General features: G+C 40.3%; 1 protein-coding gene across 1 annotated transcript in view; it reads right to left on the bottom strand.

Annotated features, from left to right (window-relative positions):
- The window catches only part of MUC6 (mucin 6, oligomeric mucus/gel-forming), a 124993-nt gene that overhangs the window by 18060 nt on the left and 83064 nt on the right, over window positions 1-23869 (bottom strand). Inside the window, exons 3-17 of the mRNA XM_056851964.1 lie at window positions 21711-21951; window positions 21066-21189; window positions 18609-18696; window positions 17622-17731; window positions 15059-15266; window positions 12316-12438; window positions 12064-12184; window positions 10630-10768; window positions 9432-9536; window positions 8288-8360; window positions 7052-7189; window positions 5156-5317; window positions 4575-4669; window positions 3456-3588; window positions 2054-2303 (exon numbers count right to left, since the gene is read on the bottom strand). Of these exons, the coding sequence (XP_056707942.1) occupies window positions 2054-2303; window positions 3456-3588; window positions 4575-4669; window positions 5156-5317; window positions 7052-7189; window positions 8288-8360; window positions 9432-9536; window positions 10630-10768; window positions 12064-12184; window positions 12316-12438; window positions 15059-15266; window positions 17622-17731; window positions 18609-18696; window positions 21066-21189; window positions 21711-21951 (2110 nt within the window). The remainder of the gene's footprint in view (window positions 1-2053; window positions 2304-3455; window positions 3589-4574; window positions 4670-5155; window positions 5318-7051; window positions 7190-8287; window positions 8361-9431; window positions 9537-10629; window positions 10769-12063; window positions 12185-12315; window positions 12439-15058; window positions 15267-17621; window positions 17732-18608; window positions 18697-21065; window positions 21190-21710; window positions 21952-23869) is intronic.

The raw sequence follows: 23869 nt of genomic DNA, 5'->3' as shown, positions 1-23869 counted from the left end.
AATATTTTGGAGAAATTGTGGTTCTATTTTAATATTAGGAATGCTTCCCATTCAACCCCACTCTATGAATTATTGTTGTTGTTTTTTGTAGTCCATTAATTATTAGCCTCTAGCAAAGAGCTTTTTGTACTGTTAATTTTAAATAGTACCATCTTGCTTTTTACATGAGATAGGATAAATTCACATCAGGACAAGAATGGGACATAGCAAAGTTGTTTTGAATTAGCTATTTCCCCATTTTTCTTGAAGTTTAGAAATAACTTTACTTAAAAAACACAACAAATTTAAAGTACTGTTTTCAGCTCCATAAAGTTACCTAGGACAGTAGCTATCTGCACACTGTTTGTTATCTCACATTCTTATGATGCTGTTTCACTAGTGTTACTCCTCTCTGTGATGGACAGAGACAAGTGCATCCCCTTTTTCATATCTGCCAAACCCCTTTGTACCTTGGTGGTTTAGAGAGAAAGCCAGCAACGGCCAATCAGGGCCCTCAGAGCCTTCTGAAGGAGAAGGGACGGGGAGGGGCAAAGGAAATACGTCTATGAACACCATCACAAACACTAAGGAGGTCTATATCTTTTTTAAAAAATATATATTTATTTTATAATAGGGGGTATAAAGGAAAAAAGAAGAAGAGGGGGAAAAGTAAAGATATCCAGCATAAAGTTGAAAAAACAAAGATTCAAGAGCAGATCGAGCAGACTACATTGCCCAGTTTTTCAATATCGTTTTTCAATCTAATAATTGCCCGGAATGCGGAACAAAAAAAGAAAAAGCTTTCAGGCGAATTGAGCATACAATATAATCAGAAAGTGATCACCTGTCGTGAGTGTCAAGCATGCGCAATATCTTTACAATCGAAATAGTTATCTAAACTGTCATTACCATTAACTAATATCTACTTTGTTGTTTCATTATTAATGGAATTAAATCTCAACATATTTATAAAATAGTTTCCATTTCTCATGGAAGAGCTCGTCACTCATGTCGTTACTTGTATTTATCATGGTCATTTTTGCCATAGTGGCATATTCCAATAGTTTATCTTTACATTCTTCTATATCTGGGAGAAGTGGTTGTTTCCATTTCCTCACTGTACTCTGGCAACTGTTGTAGCATATTTGAACAGATCTTTAAGTTGCAAGGGTAATTCTGATAGTATAATGCCTAACAACATGTTCTTGGGATCTAATGGGAGTTTCTGTTGAAACATCTTTTGAAATTCCTGATGAACGGCTCTCCAATATGACTGTAGTTTCAGACAGGTCCAACATAATAATAATAATAATATTTATTACAGTCAATTGACCACTCTCACATAAAGACAGGTCCACCAAACGTGGTAGTAAGAGCCATCTGATGCCTTACATTTCCAACAAGCTGCTTGACTTGTTTTGTTTGTTTTATCTATCTTTATTATCATGTTGGGAGTAACGTGCCATCTGTAAAACATCTTGTACCAATTTTCTCAGATTTCTAGGCTAGCTGTATACTTCAAACCTGTGGTTCTCATATATAGACTTCCAGAGTTATTTGAAAGCTATGGGACAGGCAGAGGTCTGTAAGTTTAAAAAGGCTCTAGCTAAGTATTTAAAAGTTTAGGAAACCTGAGGAAAAAGTTTCAGCTTTCAAAGGCCAAAGTAGCCTGGCAGTTACTGGCATTCTCTCCTTTCGTCAGTTAATCCCAGTTAATTAATTAATAGATACTACCATTGCAAGGATAGTGGCTTTGGGCTGGGCACCAAAAATATATTAGTACGCTCTCCTACCACATCAACCGGTCACACCCTCCTACTACTTCATAGTTTCACACGAACACGGCCAGCACCATACTTTCACCCCCTTAAAGGATGTTGAACATACAAAGGAATGGAGGCATATTTCTAAGATAAACAGATAGAGCTAGAAAGAGTGTTCCCTTTTTTCTTTCAGATTTCTTTGAAATCCACTTTTTTAAAATTAAAGAATTTAAATTCTGCCCTAAACAAAGGGAACTCCAGTATGAAGACACAGCCCATGCTACAACTAGTTTAGTATAACAGATGCTTACCAGGTAATCCCACCAATTACGACTGATTGATCAGCCTCAATGATCTGTCTGTCTTCCAAGTAGCAAGGGCACTGGGATTTACGTACACATTCATCTTTGTGGTTCAAGTAGGTCCCTTTCGGACAATTGCAGCCGTCTATAGGGATGTCAGTGGAGTGGCATTCCACATCTCGGTTGGAGAGAGACAAGCATGTCCGGTCACAGGAATGAGTGTTGTAGCTGAATGTTTGATTTCCAGTACAAGAGATAGCTGTATATGGGAGAAAAATATAATTAGGTTTTGCTGGTTAGAAACCATCCACTGGTGTTTTTTTGGCACACCCTATTCTGCTACATTTTCCATGTAAGAGATTAACAGATTTCAGACAGTTCACTGAAGCCTATATAGGAGCTAAATCCTTATTGCTCTACTTCCAGGTAGACTATTGACGGTGGAGTAGTTAGAAGAGTTCCAGAAAGTCCTTTGAAGTGAAACTTGCTTAACTCTGCAATGGTTCTGACCGTCACTCATTTTCACAGAATTCACAGTTGAGCAACCAACTCAGAGGAGTAATGAAATTTGGGAGTAGTGAACTTATGGGAAAGTTACCAGATATCTATACAAACAGGTAATCTCTGCACCCCTGCTTCATTAGAAGTATGGTGGGTGATCAAACAAGTTTGGGGTCGGGCCTTTTTGTGGTGGCACCTATGTCACAGAACATTTGTCTTGCTCCTATATTGCTGCCACTCAAGAAACAGGAAAGGACTGTTTACTTTGCAGGCCAATGGAATTTGTTAAAAATAGTGCTAGCTGGGCTGGGGGTTAAATTGCTTCTGTTCTTTTTGAGTGGCTTCTAATTGTTTACTTTATTATTCTGATATTTTAGGAGTTTTGAATGTGAGACGTTACGTTTTATATCTTAAATTGTTTGTAAGCAGGGTTACCAACCTCCAGGTAGTAGCTGGAGATCTCCTGCTATTACAACTGATCTCCAGCCGATAGAGGTCAATTCCCCTGGAGAAAATGGCCACTTTGGCATTGGACTCTCCCCTCCCCAAACCCCGCCCTCCACAGGCTCTGCCCCAAAAAACTCCCATCGATGGCAAAGAGGGACCTGGCAACCCTATTTGTAAACCACTTTTCAACTCTGTTAGATTGGAAAAAACAAGCTACAAATAATCTAAATTATAAATGTGAAATTACACCCTTTCTTCTAGAATATGAAAAACCACAAGTTATGCTACTCTTTAAACTAGACCACATGTTTGTGTGTGTGTGGGGGGGGTATGTATGTTTTACTGAGCAGTGGAAATTGGCTTGGATTGTCAAAACTGAATGTCCATCTGTGCTTAGGTAGACTATATACAAAGTTAGCATATCCTGTTCTGTACGTTTAAAGGTCATTTGAGGACTACTTACTGCAGTTGTCTATGCTGCTCCGCCAGTTCCCAAGAATCAGTCCCATGGAAGCACACACACGCGCATATGATCCCAGGGCAGAACAAATATAAGGAAAGGTCTCCTCATAGTTACAGGCTTGGTATACACACCTCTGAAAATGAATAAATATTCTCTTACAAGCTTTGATTAACAATTTAATTGAGCAGGTTCACACATGCATATCACTTGATCACACACCACTGGGCAACATAGATTAATTCAATGTGTTGAACTGAATCCATTTAAAAGTGTTGTGTTTTATATTATATAGAGGTTCTGTCTTTGGTGTTTGATCTATGATGGCGCATTCACACACAAATGAATACTTAATAGTGATGAAAAGGTATGAGTGAAGTGAACTGGTTTGCAACTGTATAAAAACAGTTGTCCTGAGTATGTTCCGAAGCTGTGTCTTTCAGTCAGCATACCATTCAACATTTGACAAGGAAATCACAAGTTCCTTATAAGGGTTCTTGATTACTGATACAAAACTCAAGTTGGGGCCTGGAGGCCTCCTGGAATGACAACTGATCTTCAGACTAAAGAGATCAGTTCCCCTGAAAGGGAATGGCAGCTTCAGAAGGTAGACTCCATAGCACCACATCTCTACTGAGCTCCCTCCCTTTCCCAAACTTCGTTCTCCCTAGGCACCAACCCCAAATCTCCAGGAATTTCCCAAGCCTGAGTTGGCAACTCTACCTCTCTGACAAATATTTGGGACTCTGAACACTCTCAGTAGCCTCAACAAAAATTGCTTATGTTATCATAGTAGCAGTCATACTGACTTAATAAGGTATGTCGGTATGTTAGTATTGGCTACAGCCAATTGTTTTTTTTATCTGGAATTTGAATAAAGTGCTTATAGTCCTTTCCTTGGTAGATGGGACTGCTTACACATGGTTCTCTCTGCTGCCTCTTTCCTCCTTTTCTAGCATGGGCTCATAAACTGACATTGATTTGATTAGTTTGACTGAATTTAATATTGATTTGAAAGAGAAGAAAAGAATCACCGGGTGACAAGTTATGATTCATTCTGAACCATTCCAAGCACCCAGACTATCAAATATCTAGCTGCTTTGTGCTTTGTTTAATCTCTACCTTATAAAACGGAGCAGGATTCACCACCGGATGACATTTCTCAAATAATGATCCCTTCTTGATAAGAATGGAGCAGTGGGTCTCTGCACACATTTCTAGACAAAAGACACAAAGATGTAGTCCAATTTCCATTATATCTGAGACAACCTTAAAAGAGTAAAGAGGAAGGCAAAACAACCGTGGATATAACCCACAGTAATCACTTTTGTAGCCTATTTCCTGGCCTGCTTCACTTATTTCCTTGACATTTGTGGCTACGTTTGCCATTTGTCATACTTTTCTTAGATACCTAAGAAGTCAGTTCCAATTGATTTTACATATGAAGAATCTGCTTCTCGGTCAATAGATCAAATAATCTGAACTTCCTCATTTTTGTATTTATTGAAAATATTTCTGTGCTGCTTTGCTACCCAATTCGGTGTCCCCAAGTTGGTTAAAACAAAATGTTCACACATTAACCGTTCATTCCTGGGGGGGGGGGGAAACCTTGTTAGGAGCCAGTGTGACCCGCAGTGGCATAATCACTTCAGGAGAAGATAAAGAAGAAAAAGGGATTCAGTGAGGCAGACCATTTCACTTACTGTTCAATTGACTCATAGAACAAGGATCAGTATCTCTTTCTAAGGCAGGGTGGCAATTCCCTGCTCTCCAGGAATCCACAAAGAGAGTTGCTGTTCCTTCAACAATATCCATGCTGGTTAAGAAGTCATCTGAAGTTTCTCCATTGTAGTTACCACACAATCCTAGTGACAACGAAAGACATGGGAGGAAAGAAAAGCAAGTAAGAATGAATTCTTTGGTAAGCCAGAGTATTCCATCTGTACTGTACGTTGCTATGACAGATAGGGATATTCAGGACCACCAGGTTCCACTGTATAAAGGATCCCAAAACAAATGAGTTCTGGAGTGATTATGGAATGAAAAGGGATTTCACAATCCAGTCCAGTCTCTGAAATAGTCTCTGGTCTAATTCAGAGGAATCCAGTATATCCTGATTAGACAGCATCAGAAGCCCACAGTTTGAAGAAGAAGAAGAAGAGGGAGGGGAAGGGGGAGGAGGAGGAGGTTTTTATATGCTGACTTTCTCTACCACTTAAAGGAGACTCAAGCTGGATTACAATCATTTTCCCAGGTGGGGCTGAGAGAGCTCTAACAGAACTGTAACTTGCCCAAGGTCACCCAGCAGGCTTCGTGTGTAGGAGTGGGAAAACAAATCCAGTTCACCAGATTAGCATCCACCACTCATGTGGTGGAGTGGGGATTAAAACCCGGTTCTCTAGATCAGAGTCCACCACTCCAAACCACCGCTCTTAACCACTATACCACACTGGCTCTCTCATAGCAGATCAGCAATGTCTTTGACTCATGCGCTGCAATAAAGGCTTATGTGAAGCAGTCTGAGTTTAGAGACATTCCAGTTTAGATCAATTTATATTATTCTACACATGCTTGGATGCCTCTTGTGGTTATGCTACAATGTCAATTACATCATCTACCCTGCAACTTGTCAGCAAATCTTGCAAGGTGAGGTCTATCATGTCTCAGGTCATGTTAGGCTGCATACAGCATGTTATTTTTATACTACTTTTGAAACCTATCCCGGGTCTCATCCAGAAATATACTAAATAGAATGTACCCTGGAATCTAGATCAAGTGTAATTTGCCAGCATATATGACCACAGTAAGATATGAAGTAGAAATTATAGTTGTATGATTTGAATAGCTAGGCTCCTGCTTCAACCAATCACTTCATTCTTTAGATGAAACATTTTCGATCTTGAGATAGTTATATGTAACAAGAGGCTTAAACTAAAAAAAGAAATAGCAGTTCTTTTTTGATAGATATGTATGATATAATCATGTGTATGAAATGTGAGTTTAGGGCTAGGAATGAATAAGATCTGAACGATTTTTTCATTAACTAGATCACAACATTTTTTATCAAATAGGTTCTGTTTTATTAATAATGCTATCATTTGAAGTTATTGTACAATTGAGAACTGAATTTTCCGATTAGTTCGGTATTTTAAAAAGAGATTTCATTATAGGGTAAGAACTGATTATTTTGGACACGGAACCCTTTTTTTCCTGTACCCCTTATTAGAAAATAAATTAAAATTTACAAAAAAAAAAAAAAAAACCCAATAAGGAGACATATACATTCTATTTGATTCTAAGAAAGTAGATATAAATCCACACAATGCCATTACTGTATTTAATGACTTGCTTTCGGTGCAAGTGTGGATGTATGCTTGCTTCCGCTCTGTGTGGGCAATTCATGATCCATGCATGCATGGAAGCCAGCTTAACAGAATTTTCCAGCTTCGTTCATTGTTCACTGACTCAGTGCAGGTGTTAGCCACCCCCACACGGTCAGCTACTCCTCAAGGACATCTTCTCAGGATTGTTAACTAGCCAAGAATCAAACCAAGAATCAAACCAAGAAACCAAGAATAAAAGGATATGGGGTTCTGTACCTTGGGTGTTGCCTTTGAACTGAAGTCCAACTTTAATATAAACTTGTAACACCGGCAAAATTTGAATGATCAGCTCTAGCCCAAATACTGTGTACACGTGAATGTGAGTAGATGATTGTTTGAAGATAGTGATGTCCCCTGCAAAGAATTAGAGGATTGAGAAATAGTGATTATGGTTTATCGAATTACCTCATTATTTATACTCTCTTGTATAATGACCACTTGGCGCTTGGATTATTTATTTATTTAGGATACTCTATGACACCTCTTTGCCCTGACATGGATGGCCCAGGCTAGCCTGATCTCGTCAGATCTCAGAAGCTAAGCAGGGCCAGCCCTGGTTAGTAGTTGGATGGGAGACCACCAAGGAATACCAGGGTTGCTGTGCAGAGGAAGGCACTGACAAAACCACCTCTGTTAGTCTCTTGCCATGACAATCCCCCCCAAAAGGGGTCGCCATAAGTCGGCTGCGACTTGACGGCACTTTACACACACATGACACCTCTTCAGAGGCCTGTTCAAGACAGTTTATAATTAAAATTAATATTTTTAATTAAAATTAAAATCACCACAATGAAAAAACAAAGACAAAACAAGGCATTAAAAACAGCCATTGGTCATAAGCAACACAAAAACTACCCATAAAATAGAAGCAGACCATTAAAAAGCTGATAAGATAGAACCCCTAATTAAAAGCCTGGATAAAAAGGTGTGTTTTGGCTAGGCACCTCAAAGAAAGTAAGGTAGGAGAGCTTCAATTACTTGTTTGTTTGTTTATTTATTATTATTTTATTGGGTTTTAATCTTGCCCTCGCCAAAGCAGGGCTCACGGTGACTGGGAGGAGAAGGGCATTCCAAAGGTAAGGTGCCACCACAGAAAATGCCCTGTTTCTAGACACCTCACCTCTGAAGGCAAGGGCATGAAGAGCAAGGCTTGCAAGACAGATCTTAACTAGCAGGCTGCATTGTATGGGAGGAGACAGTCCTTTAGGTACCCTGCTCCCAAGTCCCAAGAAAACTTGAATGTTTGCTCTGAATAGATTGCTTGAATAAGATCAGACTGTTGCTACTATGACAAGAGAGATGGTTGATTATTTATGTACATTTGAATACAAATTCAGTTGTATAGGGTGGGTAACAACAGCTTTTAAAACAGATAATAATAACATAAATGACATTGACTGACTTGTCTACTTTAATAAAGTGCACAATCTGCATTCCCCCTTTTTATCTTACCAGATTGATAAGGCAACCACTTAAGTTCATCCTCATTAGTTAGGATTTGATTTTGGGAAATTACAATTTTGTCCTATGGAAAAGAAAACACAGAATGCTGATTGGCAAGCTTGGTTAATAGGTAAATGGCAAGCTAGGCTAAGCACCAACTTTTTCATTCTAAGATGAAATGGGTGACCTTGGGCCAGTCACACATTCTCATGACACAGAGGCAGGCAATGGCAAACCGCCTCCTAACATCTCTTGACTTGAAAACCCTACGGTGTCACCATAAGTCAGCTGTGATTTGACGGCAAAAAAAAGAGATGAATATAAAATTCACATAACAGCACGTAATGTAGGCATGCAAAAAGAAATGGCAAGAGACATTATTAAGATCACTTTTTAGCAAAAAAGCTTTGTTTTCTTCTTGAGTATCCTATGAACCTAAAAGCAGAGTCTAGCAGGCCCTGACTCTAAAGTAAGACACTAATATTTATACTGTCATAACTTTTGCAATTAAGATAAGCTAATAAACTCTTTCCTGTACTGTTGCTCAAGGAATTGTAATTATTCTATATTTAATGATACTGGGCAAGAGCATGCATTTCTTTGATGCTATTGTCCAGATAAGTGACCACAGTGAATTTCAGGAGACACTTCTCATATCATTGTAGCTAATATATCCAGTTACTCCTCTCACCTTTGTCTGTGTTCCATGTAGAGTTGCCAGGTCCAGCCTGGCAACTAGCAGGAGACCGGGGGGCAGGGACAAGTGGGGCAGATGTTGGGTACAGTGTGATGTCATTTCTGGTATGTGACATCAGTCTTCTCTAGGCATCACTGGAAAATCTATGGTTTTACCACAAGACTTTCTGGAGCTTCCTAGAGAGTTGTGACATACCTTCCGGGTTTCCACCAGAAGTGATGTCGCCCCATAGGTCTGGCAGCCATTTTTTCATTTTTCTCTTGCTGCCACCCAGAGCAGGGGTGGAAATGGGAGTTGTGGATACCCCACCCCCACCAGGGGACTGGCAACCCTAACTCCATGCTCATAATCCCTTGTACAGCTGAAAATTGGGGGAAAATGCAACTAACTGAGCTGGATTGTGTCTGTTCTCTTCTGTTGTTTCCATAACAATGTTTACATAGAATGAGCACTTACTTGTGAAGAGACATAAATGATAGTGCTAAGTGATGTCTCAGAACTGGAATATCCAGATTTTTTATATATAGCCATCAAGGTTCCATTGTTTGGCAACATGGGGCTCTAGAAAGGGAAAAAAAGCAAAGCAAATTTTTGGGAGGGGAAAAAATATTTTTTGCCTTTTTTGTCACATCGTATCAAATATTTGGGTCTCATTAGGACTTTTTACCTAGGTTTGCAGTTAAGCTTATACTCTAAAGAAATCTGCAATTAATCATGGCTCTCTGACAAGTATATCTCTATGATGCATGTCACATGTTCAGTTAAAAATGTAATGCGTGAGGTGGTCCTTATTACTATATTTTTGCCTGTTGAAATCCCGCACTGAAAAATTCTTGACAATGTGTACCACTACTGATTTGGAAGTTAGCCTATTCTCTTTAGTATCAGAGGAGCATGCCTATTGTCTTGGGTGCTGTGGAGCACAGGCAGCATGGTGCTGCTGCAGTCGTCTTGTTTGTGGGCTTTCTAGAGGCACTTGGTTGGGCACTGTGTGAACAGACTGCTGGACTTGATGGGCCTTGGTCTGATCCAGCAGGGCCTTTCTTATGTTAATTACAACAGTACTGTACTATATCGATGGAGTTGTCCATTTTTTGATTCCAACGCACCTCCATTTTATGTTGCCAATAACTCCATGAAATTGATTTGGCTAAGAGAGAATGATGGTCCCAAAATCGCCCAGTAAGTTTTGTGGACGAGTGAGAATTTGAACCCATATTTTCCAAGTTCTCGTCTGACACTATAACCACTACCTCAAGGAACAGATGTGTCCCTTCTGATTCAATATTCCAATTTCTGAAAGCCGAAACCCAAATGATATACTTTTGTATAAACTAATTCAGAAAGGTAAGGCAGTCATGAATCTTCAGGGAACAGGACACATAGCAAGAGGAAAACACTGTAGCGGCATCAAAGAGAGAAAGAAATTAAAAACGTAGCATGTCCATCTCTCGCTTCCCCAACAACCCTTTTCATTTCTAGGCATTTGCATAGGCCCTTTGAGGAATGCAGAGCTAGAGGTTGTGGTTTTGTGATTCCCCGTGAGATTGTAGTTATGCGGATGTTTGTATATAGGATAAATGTTGACCAGTGTTAGCATCCAGAAAGTCCTTTTATAAACCCGTGAAAACTGTTTTATTGCCAAGTAGATTACCTTCATAAGAATGTAGGTGCAAACTCCATGGAAACGGTACGGCCTCGAGTCAAAAGTGGTAACAAATGAACCTCCTTCCAAGGAACATGTGCCTGGACATGGTAGTTCTCTGCAGCTCCACTGGCCCATTTCACATTTACTGAGGAAGAGAAAAGTAGATATCCGCTGTTAATCAGAACACATTTTTGAGCTCATCATTTTGCATTTGAGTACCGTAGGGCAATATACTTCTCTTTCTCTCTTTGTGCAACAATTTCGTGAAGTCAAAGAACTTTAAGCATTTAAAAACAAGGTAGACCTCCAAAGACTACAGACTGGAACTAGAGCTTCCACTCCACTAACGGTACAACTTTTCTTTTGTGCAAGGAGTCTCCCATTAGTGGAGAATGCCTCCTGTGCCAGGGAAAGGCTTCTCACATTGAAACAGTACTGTACAGCCTCCTTATGTTGGAGGAATGCTCCACCATTAGCAAAATGGATCCAACTCAGTTCAAATAATTGTTATACAGGGGCGTAAATGTGTGCAGCTTTTTCATTTAACTCTCTAGCACCATCACATCGTATTGCAATGCTGACTAAAGAACATTTAAAGAATGAGTTGGAAAATCTGACAATAAGTTTATACCAGTCCTCTCAGATTCACATACAGGGGCTCATTTATCGCTGCCTCTTCAGAGTTCTCACAGCCACCCTTTTGACCTCCAGCATTCTGGACAGCCTGTCAGCTCCCACTGTAATACCTTGGCCCCAGGTTGAAAGAAAATTCCTGCCTTCTGAACGTTGAAGTTCAAAATTCTTCTAATGTGCAGTTTCAAAATGCAGATACACAATGTGGCCATATGATAAATGGGCCCATGATGGTTTACTGGCATTTACAGTTCTTACTAACAGAGAAAAATAAAGTGCCAATGGGTAGACATCAATGGAAGAGTTTCTGTGTGGACAGGCAGCAGTTCATCATATAGTGGACCACATAACCGGGGATGTACAAACTGTCTCCAAGTAACAGAATGTTAACCTCACCCCATATAAAATAAGGTTTGTGGTATCCTTGATATGTTTGTAATGGCCTATGGCTAAATGTAAATAAAACCATTCATTCGTGTAGAATAAGGAACTAAGAAACGTTACAGGGATTTTAAAGATAACTCTCCAGAAATTAAGTGGATATTGCTGCTAGGTTTTCCAACTGTTTTGATGACCAGTTACTTCAAATCCGCCTTTAATCTTTATCTCACACTACTGAGGGAGACTTCCAGTTCTGGTAGAGCTGAGAACAGTGTTGTGGCAGTGCTCCACTTTGGGAGTGTTTTATTTTACTCTATTTTTAGCATTATTATCTTTTAGTTTTATTATCTTTATTTGTTAGCATTTAACTGGCTGGCTTCCACATTATTAAGGGAGTTAACAATAATAATATCTTGCACTACTCACCAGGTTCTACATGGTGCTTTCATGACATCACCAGGATCATATTTTTCACCATTCAATGTGCACGGACACTGTTTGAGAGGAACGCATGTTCGGTTTCTTGAAATGTCATCTAGAACAGTACCTGTCAAGAGATGAAAACAGGAAAAAGCCAATAATGGGCATTTTAATTGCTGCTGAATGCACAGAGCATGAAGGATGGGAAGGCATTCTGGGTCTAGCAAAAGTGATTATGTTTTTGTTATGTTCACTTACCTTCTGGACAGAAACAGCCATATGTACAGTAGCCGGCACAGCTGTATTCTGGATTGGAACACGTTTTGAGACAGGGAGAACCACACTCTCTGTAAATTTGGTTTGCTGGACATCTTTTTAGAGCTGCAACACAGAATGGGTTGGACAGCTTGCTGGATTTTATTTGTAAAACATTGGATGTATTGTACAACATTGAGATGAGTCTACTTCACATCGATTGCATCAATTATGTAACATCATACACATTTTCCATATTCCTTTTCTAGTCATTCAAGAACTAACTTTCCCTATATCAAGCCAATGATGGCTACAGATACCTACAGAGTTAACTATCACTTCTAAATTTATGGCATCAGTGCAAGTTAGAAAATAGTAATCAGCATTTCAACATTGTCGCCCCACTTCAGCGATCATTTCCAACAACCAACACCAAAATTGCAAGGAACCTAGACTTAAATATACATTAAAGAGTCAATCAGGCTCCAAGTAGATTGGACCAAGGAATCCAATTCTATCAGCCCCTGGACAAGGTAGCCCCAAAAATCCTACATACATCCATTGTTTCCTATGTGGAATAATCTCAAGCTTTCTAGAGGGCAAAGAAGTCAATAGCCAAACACACAAAAGCAAGCAACCACTGATCAAAAGCCTACCAATGAAAACAGAACCAACAACATCAACAGGACCAATGTCAACCCAGAGAATCCCAGCAGAACAGTGGGCCAATGTGACAAACTCAGAACAACCAATGTCAACCCAGAGAAACCAAGCCAAACCAACTGAAGTGATGGACACTGTTGCAAGCCCAACAGAACTACAGAATCCCAGCAGAGCCATGGACCAAGGTGGTAAGACCATCAGAACCAATGTCAAACCAGAGAATCCCAGCAGAACCATGAGCCAATCAATGTGGCAAGTTCAGAACAATCAATGTCAAACCACAGAACCCAAGCCAAATCAATACCAAGACCTGGCAAGAAGACATTGACACAGTCAAACTGTGGAGTTGAAGAAAAACAGTTCTGGGAACCTGAAATTGCTAGCGAATAATATTTCTCTATATTCCCAAATATGTCTGGAATGTTTTAGGACCCATTTACTGGTATCCCTAAAAATCCCAAATACCACACTGACCTCCTGAATATATCAAAAAAATACTAATAAGGCACATCCCTGGTTGGTGGCCTATGGACTCATAAAGCTCTCAAGGTGATTTCTTCTGGTTCACAGCAAGCCTATTAATTTCATTTAAGAGATGTTAAAATGTTTGCCCATCATTCCATTAATAAGGGGGAAAGTTCCCAAGTAGTAAGAAATATAGCCCAGGTTTGAATACAGTAATTGAATGCAGTAATTTTATTACAGAGCTTTGCCTTGAGTGGGAGTCAATATGTGTGGCAAAATATACTTCCTGCCCACAGACTGCTTTTGAGAGAACAGAGTGGTTCTTGGCCATCACTAATCTACAGCTAAAGTACAGTAGTTCCTTCTGGGTGCTTAATACAAGTGACTTTTGGCACAGATGCCAAAGTCATGGAATGGAAAAAGCTAGGGAGAAAAAATATATAACAAAATAGATGAGACGGTAAGCAGTGAGAAGGTAGAAATGATGAATGGAAGCAGTCTTGGGCTGCATCAACAGAAGTATAGTGTCCAGATCACGTGAAGGGATGGTATTGCTTTACTCTGCTCTGGTTAGACCTAGAGTACTGTGTTCAGTTTTGGGCACCACAATTTAAGAAAGATGTAGACAAGCTGGAACATGTCCAGAGGAGGGCAACAAAGTTGGTGAGGGGTCTGGAGACCAAGTCCTGTGAGGAAAGGTTGAAGGAGCTGGGTATGTTTAGCCTGAAGAGGAGAAGACTGAGAGGGGATATGATAACCATGTTCCAAGTACTTGAGGGGCTGTCATATAGAGGACGGAGCCGAGTTGTTTTCTGTTGCCCCAGAAGGTCGGACCAGAACCAACGGGTTGAAATTAAATAAAAAGAGTTTCCATCTAGACATTAGGAAGAATTTTCTAACAGTGAGAGCGGTTCCTCAGTGGAATAGGCTTCCTCGGGAGGTGGTAAGCTCCCCTTCCCTGGAGGTTTTTAAGAAAAGGTTAGATGGCCATCTGTCAGTAATACTGATTCTGTGACCTTAGACAGATGATGAGAGGGAGGGCATCTTGGCCATCTTCTGGTCACTGGGTGAGTGTGTGTGTGGGAGATAATTTGGAATTTCCTGCATTGTGCAGGATGTTGGACTAGATGACCCTGGTGGTCCCTTCCAACTCTATGATTCTATGATTCGGTGGAATGGGAGCAAAATGGAGAGTAGTGTGGGTCTGTGGTTTAGTGGTGGAACATCAGCTTTGAATGTAGGAAGTCCCAGGCTCAACCCTCAGAATCTCCAGTTAGAAGGATCAGGTGGTTCGTGAGCTGAAAGAACGCTGGAGAGCTGCCAGTCAGACTATAGGCCATACTGGACCTTGATAGACCAATCGTTTGGTTAAGAATAAAGCAGCTTCATGTTTACTCATAAGAAATCTGAGCATACTTTCCTCATGTCCTCATTAGCTCATATGACTGATGACCTCTCCCCCTTTTCAGTACAGTATATGACAACAGATTGGTACTCACAATCCGAACAATCTATTGTAACTTTGCAACATTAAATTTATGCTGAAATTTATAGTTTGCTCATTGTGTAGCAATTTAAGCTCAACAGTGAAGGTATAGTCGAGAACACTGCAACTTACGGCAGATGTCACTGCTCCTCCAATCAAACACTTCCTGATGGGACATGGCACACTGTCTGGAGTATTCTGAAAGGGTAGCGCAAGAACAATTTATCTGCCCTGGATTTCTGCAGTGTTGCATATCGAGTTGGCAACGGATGACAAACCCTTTCCTTGAGATATTGCATGATGAAGACACATTGCTTAGAAGGTGGGCACAGATCCTGGCCTAGAAAATAAAGGAAAGCAGTTTAAATGCACCTGGTACAATTTGGGACAGGATGCATTTATGCCACAAACTGAACTGCACCGATAACTTCTCACTAGCATGGGAATAATTGTTGCTTCCCCTATGAAATATAAATAATATCCAAGTAGGCTGTCAAACAATGTGCTCCCGTCACCCATGCCACTTTATGTATGGAGTAGGGATGATATAAGTGGAGGAGGTGGCATTGCTTTCTAACTGATTTCATGCTGACTGGGCATGGTTAATCTTGAATGGGAGGGTCAGTACAAATATGCTGGATCATGTGTGTACCCCTAGTACCCCTCATTGGCAGTCTTTAAGCAGAGGGAGGACAATCACTTGTCAGGGATGCTCGAGGCTAATACTGCATTGTGCAGGGGGTTGGACTAGATGGCCAGTATGTGCCCTTCCAACTCTATGATTCTATGATATTGCCACTGGGCAATGTGAATACATCCTGTATTGAATGGGATATTAAAAAGGGATGCTTGTGTAGATGCACACGCAGTTCAGTCTAGTTACCCTATTCCTCCCATCTTAAATTTACTATTCTTCAGCCAAGTTGGTATAAAACAAGCTTGAAAGCAGGGATGTGCAAACACATATATTTTCATTAAAAAAAAAATTTTTTTTTCATGCACAGACCATTTTGTTCCACCTATTATCTTTGGCAATTTCACATTTCTGTTTGTTTGTTTTACAGCATTTCCCCCACTTTATGTTATACTACAGTTTTATACCATTTATATGCTGTATGCCAACACACATACACACAGCCAATGCTAAACAGACAGTAATTTTAATTGCCATATTTCTATAGGGTTTTTTTAGTTGATGAGGGGCATTTCAGGTCCTGGAAGTGAATATTTATGTATCTCCTGGGCAGAGATCCAGAGATGCGGTCCACAGCACATTTAAGACTGAGCTTCCGTAGATTGTTAAAAATTATTACAAATCGATTAAATAGTGAACCTACTGGAAGCTGCTGTCAGCTCATGGGATAAAGTATAATGTAGCTTAAATAAATGAACAGACAACTTAATATTGTCGAGGGCTTTCATGGTCAGAGTTCATCGGTTCTTGTAGGTTATCTGAGCTGTGTGACCGTGGTCTTGGTATTTTCTTTCCTGACGTTTCGCCAGCAGCTGTGGCAGGCATCTTCAGAGGAGTAACACTGAAGGACAGTGTCTCTCAGTGTCAAGGTGTGTTGGAAGAGTAATATATATAGTCGGAAGGGGGTTGGGTTTGAGCTGAGTCATTGTCCTGCAAAAAGTATCAAAGGTAATGTGCTAATCATTGTCCTGTAAGTATCATGGTAATGTGCTGATTAGGGTGTGGTATGTTAATGTGGAACCATTGTATCCTGAAGTGATCTGTTAACATGTGGAATCCAAAGCTAATCTACATGGCTATTGTGGACTGTAGTCTTTGTTAGTCTGGAGTTTTTCAGGACAGGAAGCCAAGCCTTATTCATTCTTAAACTCTCTTCTTTTCTGTTAAAGTTGTGCTGATGTTGATGAATTTCAATGGCTTCTCTGTGCAATCTGACAAAATAGTTGGTAGAATTGTCCAGTATTTCAGTGTCTTGGAATAAGACCTTGTGTACATGTTCAGCCACTGTTGATTTCTCAGGTTGGCCAAGTCTGCAGTATATTTCATATTCTTTTATTCTTGTTTGTATGCTGCGTTGTGTGGTCCCGATGTAAACTTGTCCACAACTGCAAGGTATACGATATACTCCTGAGAGGTGAGGGGGTCTCTTTTGTCTTTTGCGGATCGTAACATCTGTTGTATTTTCTTGGTGGGTTTAAACACTGTTTATAGGTTATGTTTTTTCAGAAGTTTCTCTATCCTATCAGTGACTTTTTAAATAAATGGCAAGAATACCTTTCCTATGGGAGACTGTTTTTCCTGAGTTTTCTGATTTTCCTGAGTTTTCTGATTTTTGTTTGGTTTAATGGCCCTTCTGATTTCATTTCTGGAATAGCCGTTTGCTAGCAGTGCGTGATTTAGATGATTAATTTCTTCCTTGAGAAACTGTGGCTCACAGATCCGTCTTGCACGGTCCATTAATGTTTTGATTATTCCTCTTTTCTGTCGGGGGTGGTGGTTGGAGTTTTTGTGTAAGTAGCGATCTGTGTGAGCTGGTTTCTGGTAGACCTTGTGACCTAATTGAAAGTTTGTTTTACGGATGACAAGGGTATCAAGAAATGGGAGTTTACCTTCAATTTCTTTTTCCATGGTAAACTGAATGTTTGGATGGATATTATTGAGATGGTTTAGAAAGTCCATTAAACAATTTAATAAATTCTATATACAATTAAAAATACATACATATTTCTTGTGAGGAACATTAGAAACTGCCATCCGCTCAAATGGGCAGATCTCAGTAGGATCATCCATTTTTTGCAAGGCAGCATACTTGTACGGATCCAGTAGTTTACCTATTAATTGAAATATAAATTAAATTGAGTTTGTTAGTAATGGGCACATCTGAAAAGACCAGTGAATTGCAAGCCTCTCCAATCTGACTGTTAGGTCACAGGGTCGACCAACAATCTAGCTGTGTGACAGACTCATTTTTCATACAAGACTAATATTTGTATACAGAAAAATAAATGAATGGCTTGCGGGAAATTATCTTTAAGGGTTGTCTTCAAGGGCTACCCAAAGTAGAGAATGTTATAGTGGTCCAAACAGAAGGTTACAAAAGTGTGGATTCGTACAGCCAGGTTGGCTGAGTCTAAGTACTGTTGTAATGCTGGCATCTACATTCTCGCAGTGGATAGTGGCTGTTGCTCCCAGCCACCAGTCACACTGTATGCCAGATGAGAGAAGGAGAGTTGCTGCAGTGCCACTCAGGAGGACAAAGTCAAGAGGCAGTGGACAAGCCAAAATCTCTCTACCTTCTCCTTTCCCCATTGTTGATGGTTGGGGAAAGGAGAGGCCAAGACCAAGAAGGGAGCCCAAATCCTTGCCAGTCCCTGGGCCAAGCAGCAGTAGAGGTTGCTTGCCAAGTGTCAGTGATGAGCCCTCCAAGGGGAACTGGCCAACAATGCCCCCTCCTAGAGAAAGTAACCCCTTGGCAAATGCTGAAGCAGCCCTGCTGGTTGGAAATAAGAACATGTGATTTTACTACTGTGTATGTGCATGCATTGTACAGGGACCATCAAAATGCCAGGGTAGTATTCACTTTATCTTACCGAGTTTAAGAACCAAAACAAAATGTAGGGGGTAAAATTTTCTTCGGTTTAAACGCACTGTTCCTCCAAACATCATGAAACCCATACCTTGACGGTAATTTTGGGGCCATGAACTTACCTTCACTCAGAAACTCATTTAATTCTTGTCCATCATAGTTCCCACACAGTCCACATGTTTTACCCATGTATTTTTCCTCAATTGCAACCTAAAAAAACAAAATCAAATTAATTAGAAAATGACTGTTCTAAGTGTAACATTCCATTGTCTTTTGTTCAGTCATGTCTTTTGACCACATTGTGGTATAATACTGTTATTTTTGTCATGGGAAATGCACACGGGTCAAAAGTCATTGATATTATCACAACAATATATTTAGCAGAATGTTTGTGGTTTCCATAGACTGTATTTACTGATCTGATTGACCTATATGTGTTATTTGTGAAACAATCAGGTGTTCTTGACTAATCTTCTCATTTAGGTAACCTTATCCTTGCAATAAAGGGAACATTTCTCAGGGATGGAAGGGGGATCCAGAATCTTCCAGGTTAATAACTCCTGTAACTGAAGGGATGGCTGTGATGACTAACTATACTTGAAGCAAACCTGGGTTAGTGGGGATGGCTGGAAGGTTAGGTGAAGGAATACAGGACTGACTGCCACCCCAAGGCAGGGTCCTCAGTCACCACCCTTAGTTCAACCATCTTCCAGTACACTTTGTAATCAAGTGGCAGTAACAAGGGACAATCAATTTTTTTCCATGTGTTTGCGTATTTATTTGATTTTTAGCTTGCTGTTGCCCTGACCTGGATGACCCAGGCTAGCCCAATCTCATTAGATCCCTGAAGCTAAGCAGAGTCAGCTCCGGTTAAAATTTGGATGGGAGACCACCAAAGAATATCAGGGTTGCTATGCAGAGGAAAACACTGGCAAACCACCTCTGTTAGTTTCTTGCCTTGTAAACCCCATAAGGGGTCACCATAAGTCTGATGCAACTGGATGGCATTTTACACACATACACACACACACACACATAGAGCTTGCTGTTCCCCAATATAGGCTCAACAACTTTAAAAAGCCATAAAGTAACAATAATGCTCTAGAGCTGTTGTCTTTTGATTGTTCTGATTTACTGGACTTTAAGTATAAAATCTAATAAGCTATCAACTGTATAAAACCTAATAATGCAATGAAACCAGATTGCAGTGCTAAGAACACATACCCAAACAATTTAAATATACAATGAACAATGCAATGAACAGCCTAAAATTTCACAGATGTTACTGCATCCCTATTCCCATTATTGCAAAATATGATAATTATGATATGAGAGCCAGTGTGGTAAAGTGATTAAGAGCGGTGGTTTGGAGTGGTGGAATCTAATCTGGAAAACCGGGTTTGATTTTCCACTCCTCCACATGAACGGTGGATGCTAATCTGGTGAACTGGATTTGTTTCCCCACTCCTACACACGAAGCCAGCTGGGTGACCTTGGGCTAGTCACAGCTCTTAGAGCTCTCTCAGCCCCACCTACTTCACAGGGTTTCTGTGGTTTGGAGGGGAGGGGAGGGGAAGGGAAGGTGATTGTAAGCCGATTTGATTCTTCCTTAAGTGGTAGAGAAAACCAACTCTTCTTAAATTTTAGATTTTAAGCCTTTCTTTTAAGTTTTCAATTTGATGGAAGACAGTGGGGAAATTATACGGAACATGTGAATGCCAGTGGTTGATTCTTAAAGAGAAAAGCAACTTCTGAGAAGAGTGAGTGGAGTGGAAAAGAGAAGGGGTGGCAGCTCAACTATTTCCCCACCCATGACTGTTCTCCTGCTACTCTTCTCCCACTGCCCTTTTTTGCTGTCAAATCACAACTGACTCATGGTGACTCATGGTGACCCTTTCAAGGCAAGAGATCTTCAGAGGTGGCTTGCTATTGCCTCCCTCCACATCATGCCCCCGGTGTTCCTTGGAGGTCTCCCCTCCAAATTCTTGCCAGGTTCAACCCTGCTTAGATTCTGAGATATGACGATATCAGGCAAGGCATAAATACTGATTTGGAAGCTTGTGTGTCTATGGGAAGGAACTAGCTCAAGAGAGGTGAGTTGCAGAGGAAAGATGGCAGGCAAATCACCCCTCTCTAGAAGATGTTTCTCTTTAGATGAACAGCATTAACCTTCCCTCAAGGCTGTTCTATGGTGAATCTTGGGATGCAAATTTTATTGCAATCTCTGCAATTTTTATAGTACCATGCTTAAGCATCTGGGAAGGGATGCATCGGTTCATCTCCAATCAAAAGTATAATTAATTTTCCTTTGAACAGCGAATACCTCTGCCATATCATGAACTGGTTTTGAATTCAGTACCCACAGAGCTTCTCATGTTAGCTATGTCAAAATTTGCCCAGTTTGTGTGTGCAAAATGCATTTACTCATTCAGTCACAAGTTCAAGTTAACCAGTAAAACCATTATCACTTTGCTATGACTCCATGATATCATCATTCAGCCAGAGCAGAGAACATGTGCAAAATACATTTTTTTTAGAGTAGATGTAAAATTTCTAGGTAGGATTAAGATGCTACTTGCCATGAGATAGTCATCGTTCCAAGAAACCTCTAGTTCCATCTCCTGCTGCTTGGCTGACAGACGGGTGTTGTAGCCAAAAGGCGCAATCTGAATTCCATTTTTGGTATATGGCAGCCTGATTATACTATTGTAGTAGTGAAGACAAGAAACATATACTCTTAGATATACAATGTACTTTCATAAGGGCAATTTTTTGAGACAAACCAAGTACTTTCACTGAATGGGGACTGACTCATCAGTTAGAGAAGGCCCAGCTACTATACCATGTCAGGTATCACAGTGCTCTCATTCTCTGAGTACTCCTGTATGCACCTGATGGAACTAAAAGTAGAGATTTGTGGTATCTATTTTGTAATTAAAGTTTTTCTTATCAAAATAGAAACAAATATTGATTCAGAAAACTCACATAATCCCTCTTCCCCACCCAAACTCCCAAGAGATGAAAATAAAAAATAAAATAAAAAAGTAATAGGTTATAAAAACACATCAGTGTATCTAATTCTCAATTTGGCCAGATCTGTGGATACTTAAATCCAAAGACTGAAGCCATGAACAGACAAGACAGATCTTTCTCCAAACCTGAAATTTTTTTCTCTTGCAGTTGAGATATAGTTAATAGATAGTGCTTTTCCATTGGACACTTACCCAACATCTTTAACTGATAAGATATTATTTTCAACTATGACAACAGTGGATCCCATCTCAATGATGATTCTTGTGATTTTGTTCTTCTTATCACGACGAAACTGGATGTTGAAGTCCGGAGAGACGGTATCACATTCACTGGCAAGTATGTAATTGCAAGTCCCAGAGAATTCATACAGGTGTTTATCAAAAGTTGAGATATGTCCATTGCCCCAGGTGGAACAAAATCCCTTGTTTGCAGCTTAAAGAAAAAAAAATGAAAACAAAAAACACACTAAAATTCTGTTGGGCTTTGGCAATTGTATCAACTACTTTAAATGCTATTGTGTATATACTTCAGTTCACAACAGCTGTTTAAGTCAAGAGACACTTTCCTCTTCTTAATACTTTGCTGTGTGAAATTTCCGCAGGAGGAGGGGGAAGAGAACAAGCCAAGTATAACAAAAGATGAATGTGAACAAATAGGGATGTAAGAAGAGCTCTGCTGGATCATATCAGTGTCCATCTAATCTAGCATCCTGTTTCACCCACCCAGTTGCTCTGCAGGGCTAGCAAACAGGGCATAGAGGCAGGATTAGTGTTCTCTTTGGCTGGGAATGAGGAATGCAGAGGTCCACCAATAGCATAGGTTTAGTGAAGGAAGGAAGAATGAAGAAGTGGCTCTCGGTGTGTTCTTGAAGGGATTTTTAGGAATCAAGCAGAAAGGAAAAATGGGCAGGCAGAGTCTAAAACTTTTCAGCTAAAACAAGAATCCAGTGACTCTTCAGAATGTAAAGCATAAGTTTTTGTAAGTGAGAGCTCATGTCATCCCACTGTAAGCTCTGATTCAGGAAAGCTTATACTGGAATAAATTCTGTTAGTTTCTAAGATGCTACCAAACTCCTTTATCCAATGAAGGGAGCTTTGAATCTCGCTTATACTCCAAAAACCTTGTTAGTCTCTAAGGAGTGATGGTTATCCATGTTCTCATTGAGGTGGAATCACATAACCTGGATGGTGTGTATGTCAGGATTCCACGGGCATACATGAAAATGCAGAAAAATGACAGAACATGGCACTAGATGCAGAATTCAGCTCTCCAAGACTTTCTCCTTTTATTTCCCAGCTGTCATGGCTATGAATATAAGCCTGGCAGTGTGTGAAAAATGTTTACTGAGAACCAGCACAGAGGCTGGATGAAATTTCTAGTGGTGTGTTTACCAGAGGGGAGAGCTTCAGTATTGTAGAACTAATCCTCACAACTACTAAAGCTGGAATACATTTTTCAAAAGAAGAGGAACTGTATATAATATTCAGGCAGCCGATTATTGGGGGGGGGGTATTTTTCTGCAGCACTCCCACACCACCTGCTCAGAGGCTTCTTGGTGGCCATGGAGGTAAAAAAGGTATCGAAAAAAATAGAAAAAAAGGAAAAGACGCCCCATTGAGAAAAATGAGAGTAGGACACCCCAAAAGGTGTCGTAGCAATGTCGCTGTGCAAGGGGGCCTTCCCAGGGTGAGAGAACATAAGAACATAAGAAAGGCCCTGCTGGATCAGACCAAGGCCCATCAAGTCCAGCAGTCTGTTCACACAGTGGCCAACCAGATGCCTCCAGTAAGCCACAAACAAGACGACTGCAGAGGGGTTAGGAGGCTGACAAGCATCAGTTCCACCTCTGAGAACACCCTGGGAATGCCTCCCCAATGCTGGCGCGAGTGTTCTCCTCCAGGATTCAGTTCCCTGAGTGGCTCCCAGACACCAGTGTGTTTGCCCCGTAGGTGCCACTTTATTCCATGATAAAGTGGCACCTTCCGTGATAAAGTGGCTCCTAAAGAGTTCCACCTCCCCTTCAGGAATGGGCTCTTAGTCTACATCAATTATACAGGCCACAGAATCCAGCTTTTCTTGGCGAAGAATATGAATTGCAAATTTCATTTTCATTGGCTCCTTTTAATCATAAAGTACCCAGAGTCCTGTTTGTTTTTACTAAAACTAGTGCTGAAATACCTGATTGATGATTGCTATTCTCCAGACTTCTTGACCCTTCTGAATAGAAATCTAGAAAACAGCCAAACATTTACATTTCAGATGTGTCTGAATATGATGTTAATATCTTTCCATAATCATTTTCCATAACATGTTTCCAAAAATAACAAATATGAGCAAGTATAAGATCTTC

This window comes from Euleptes europaea, chromosome 6 (genome assembly GCF_029931775.1).
Source record: "Euleptes europaea isolate rEulEur1 chromosome 6, rEulEur1.hap1, whole genome shotgun sequence".
NCBI lineage: Eukaryota > Metazoa > Chordata > Lepidosauria > Squamata > Sphaerodactylidae > Euleptes > Euleptes europaea.
This window is presented reverse-complemented; position numbering and strand designations above follow the sequence as displayed.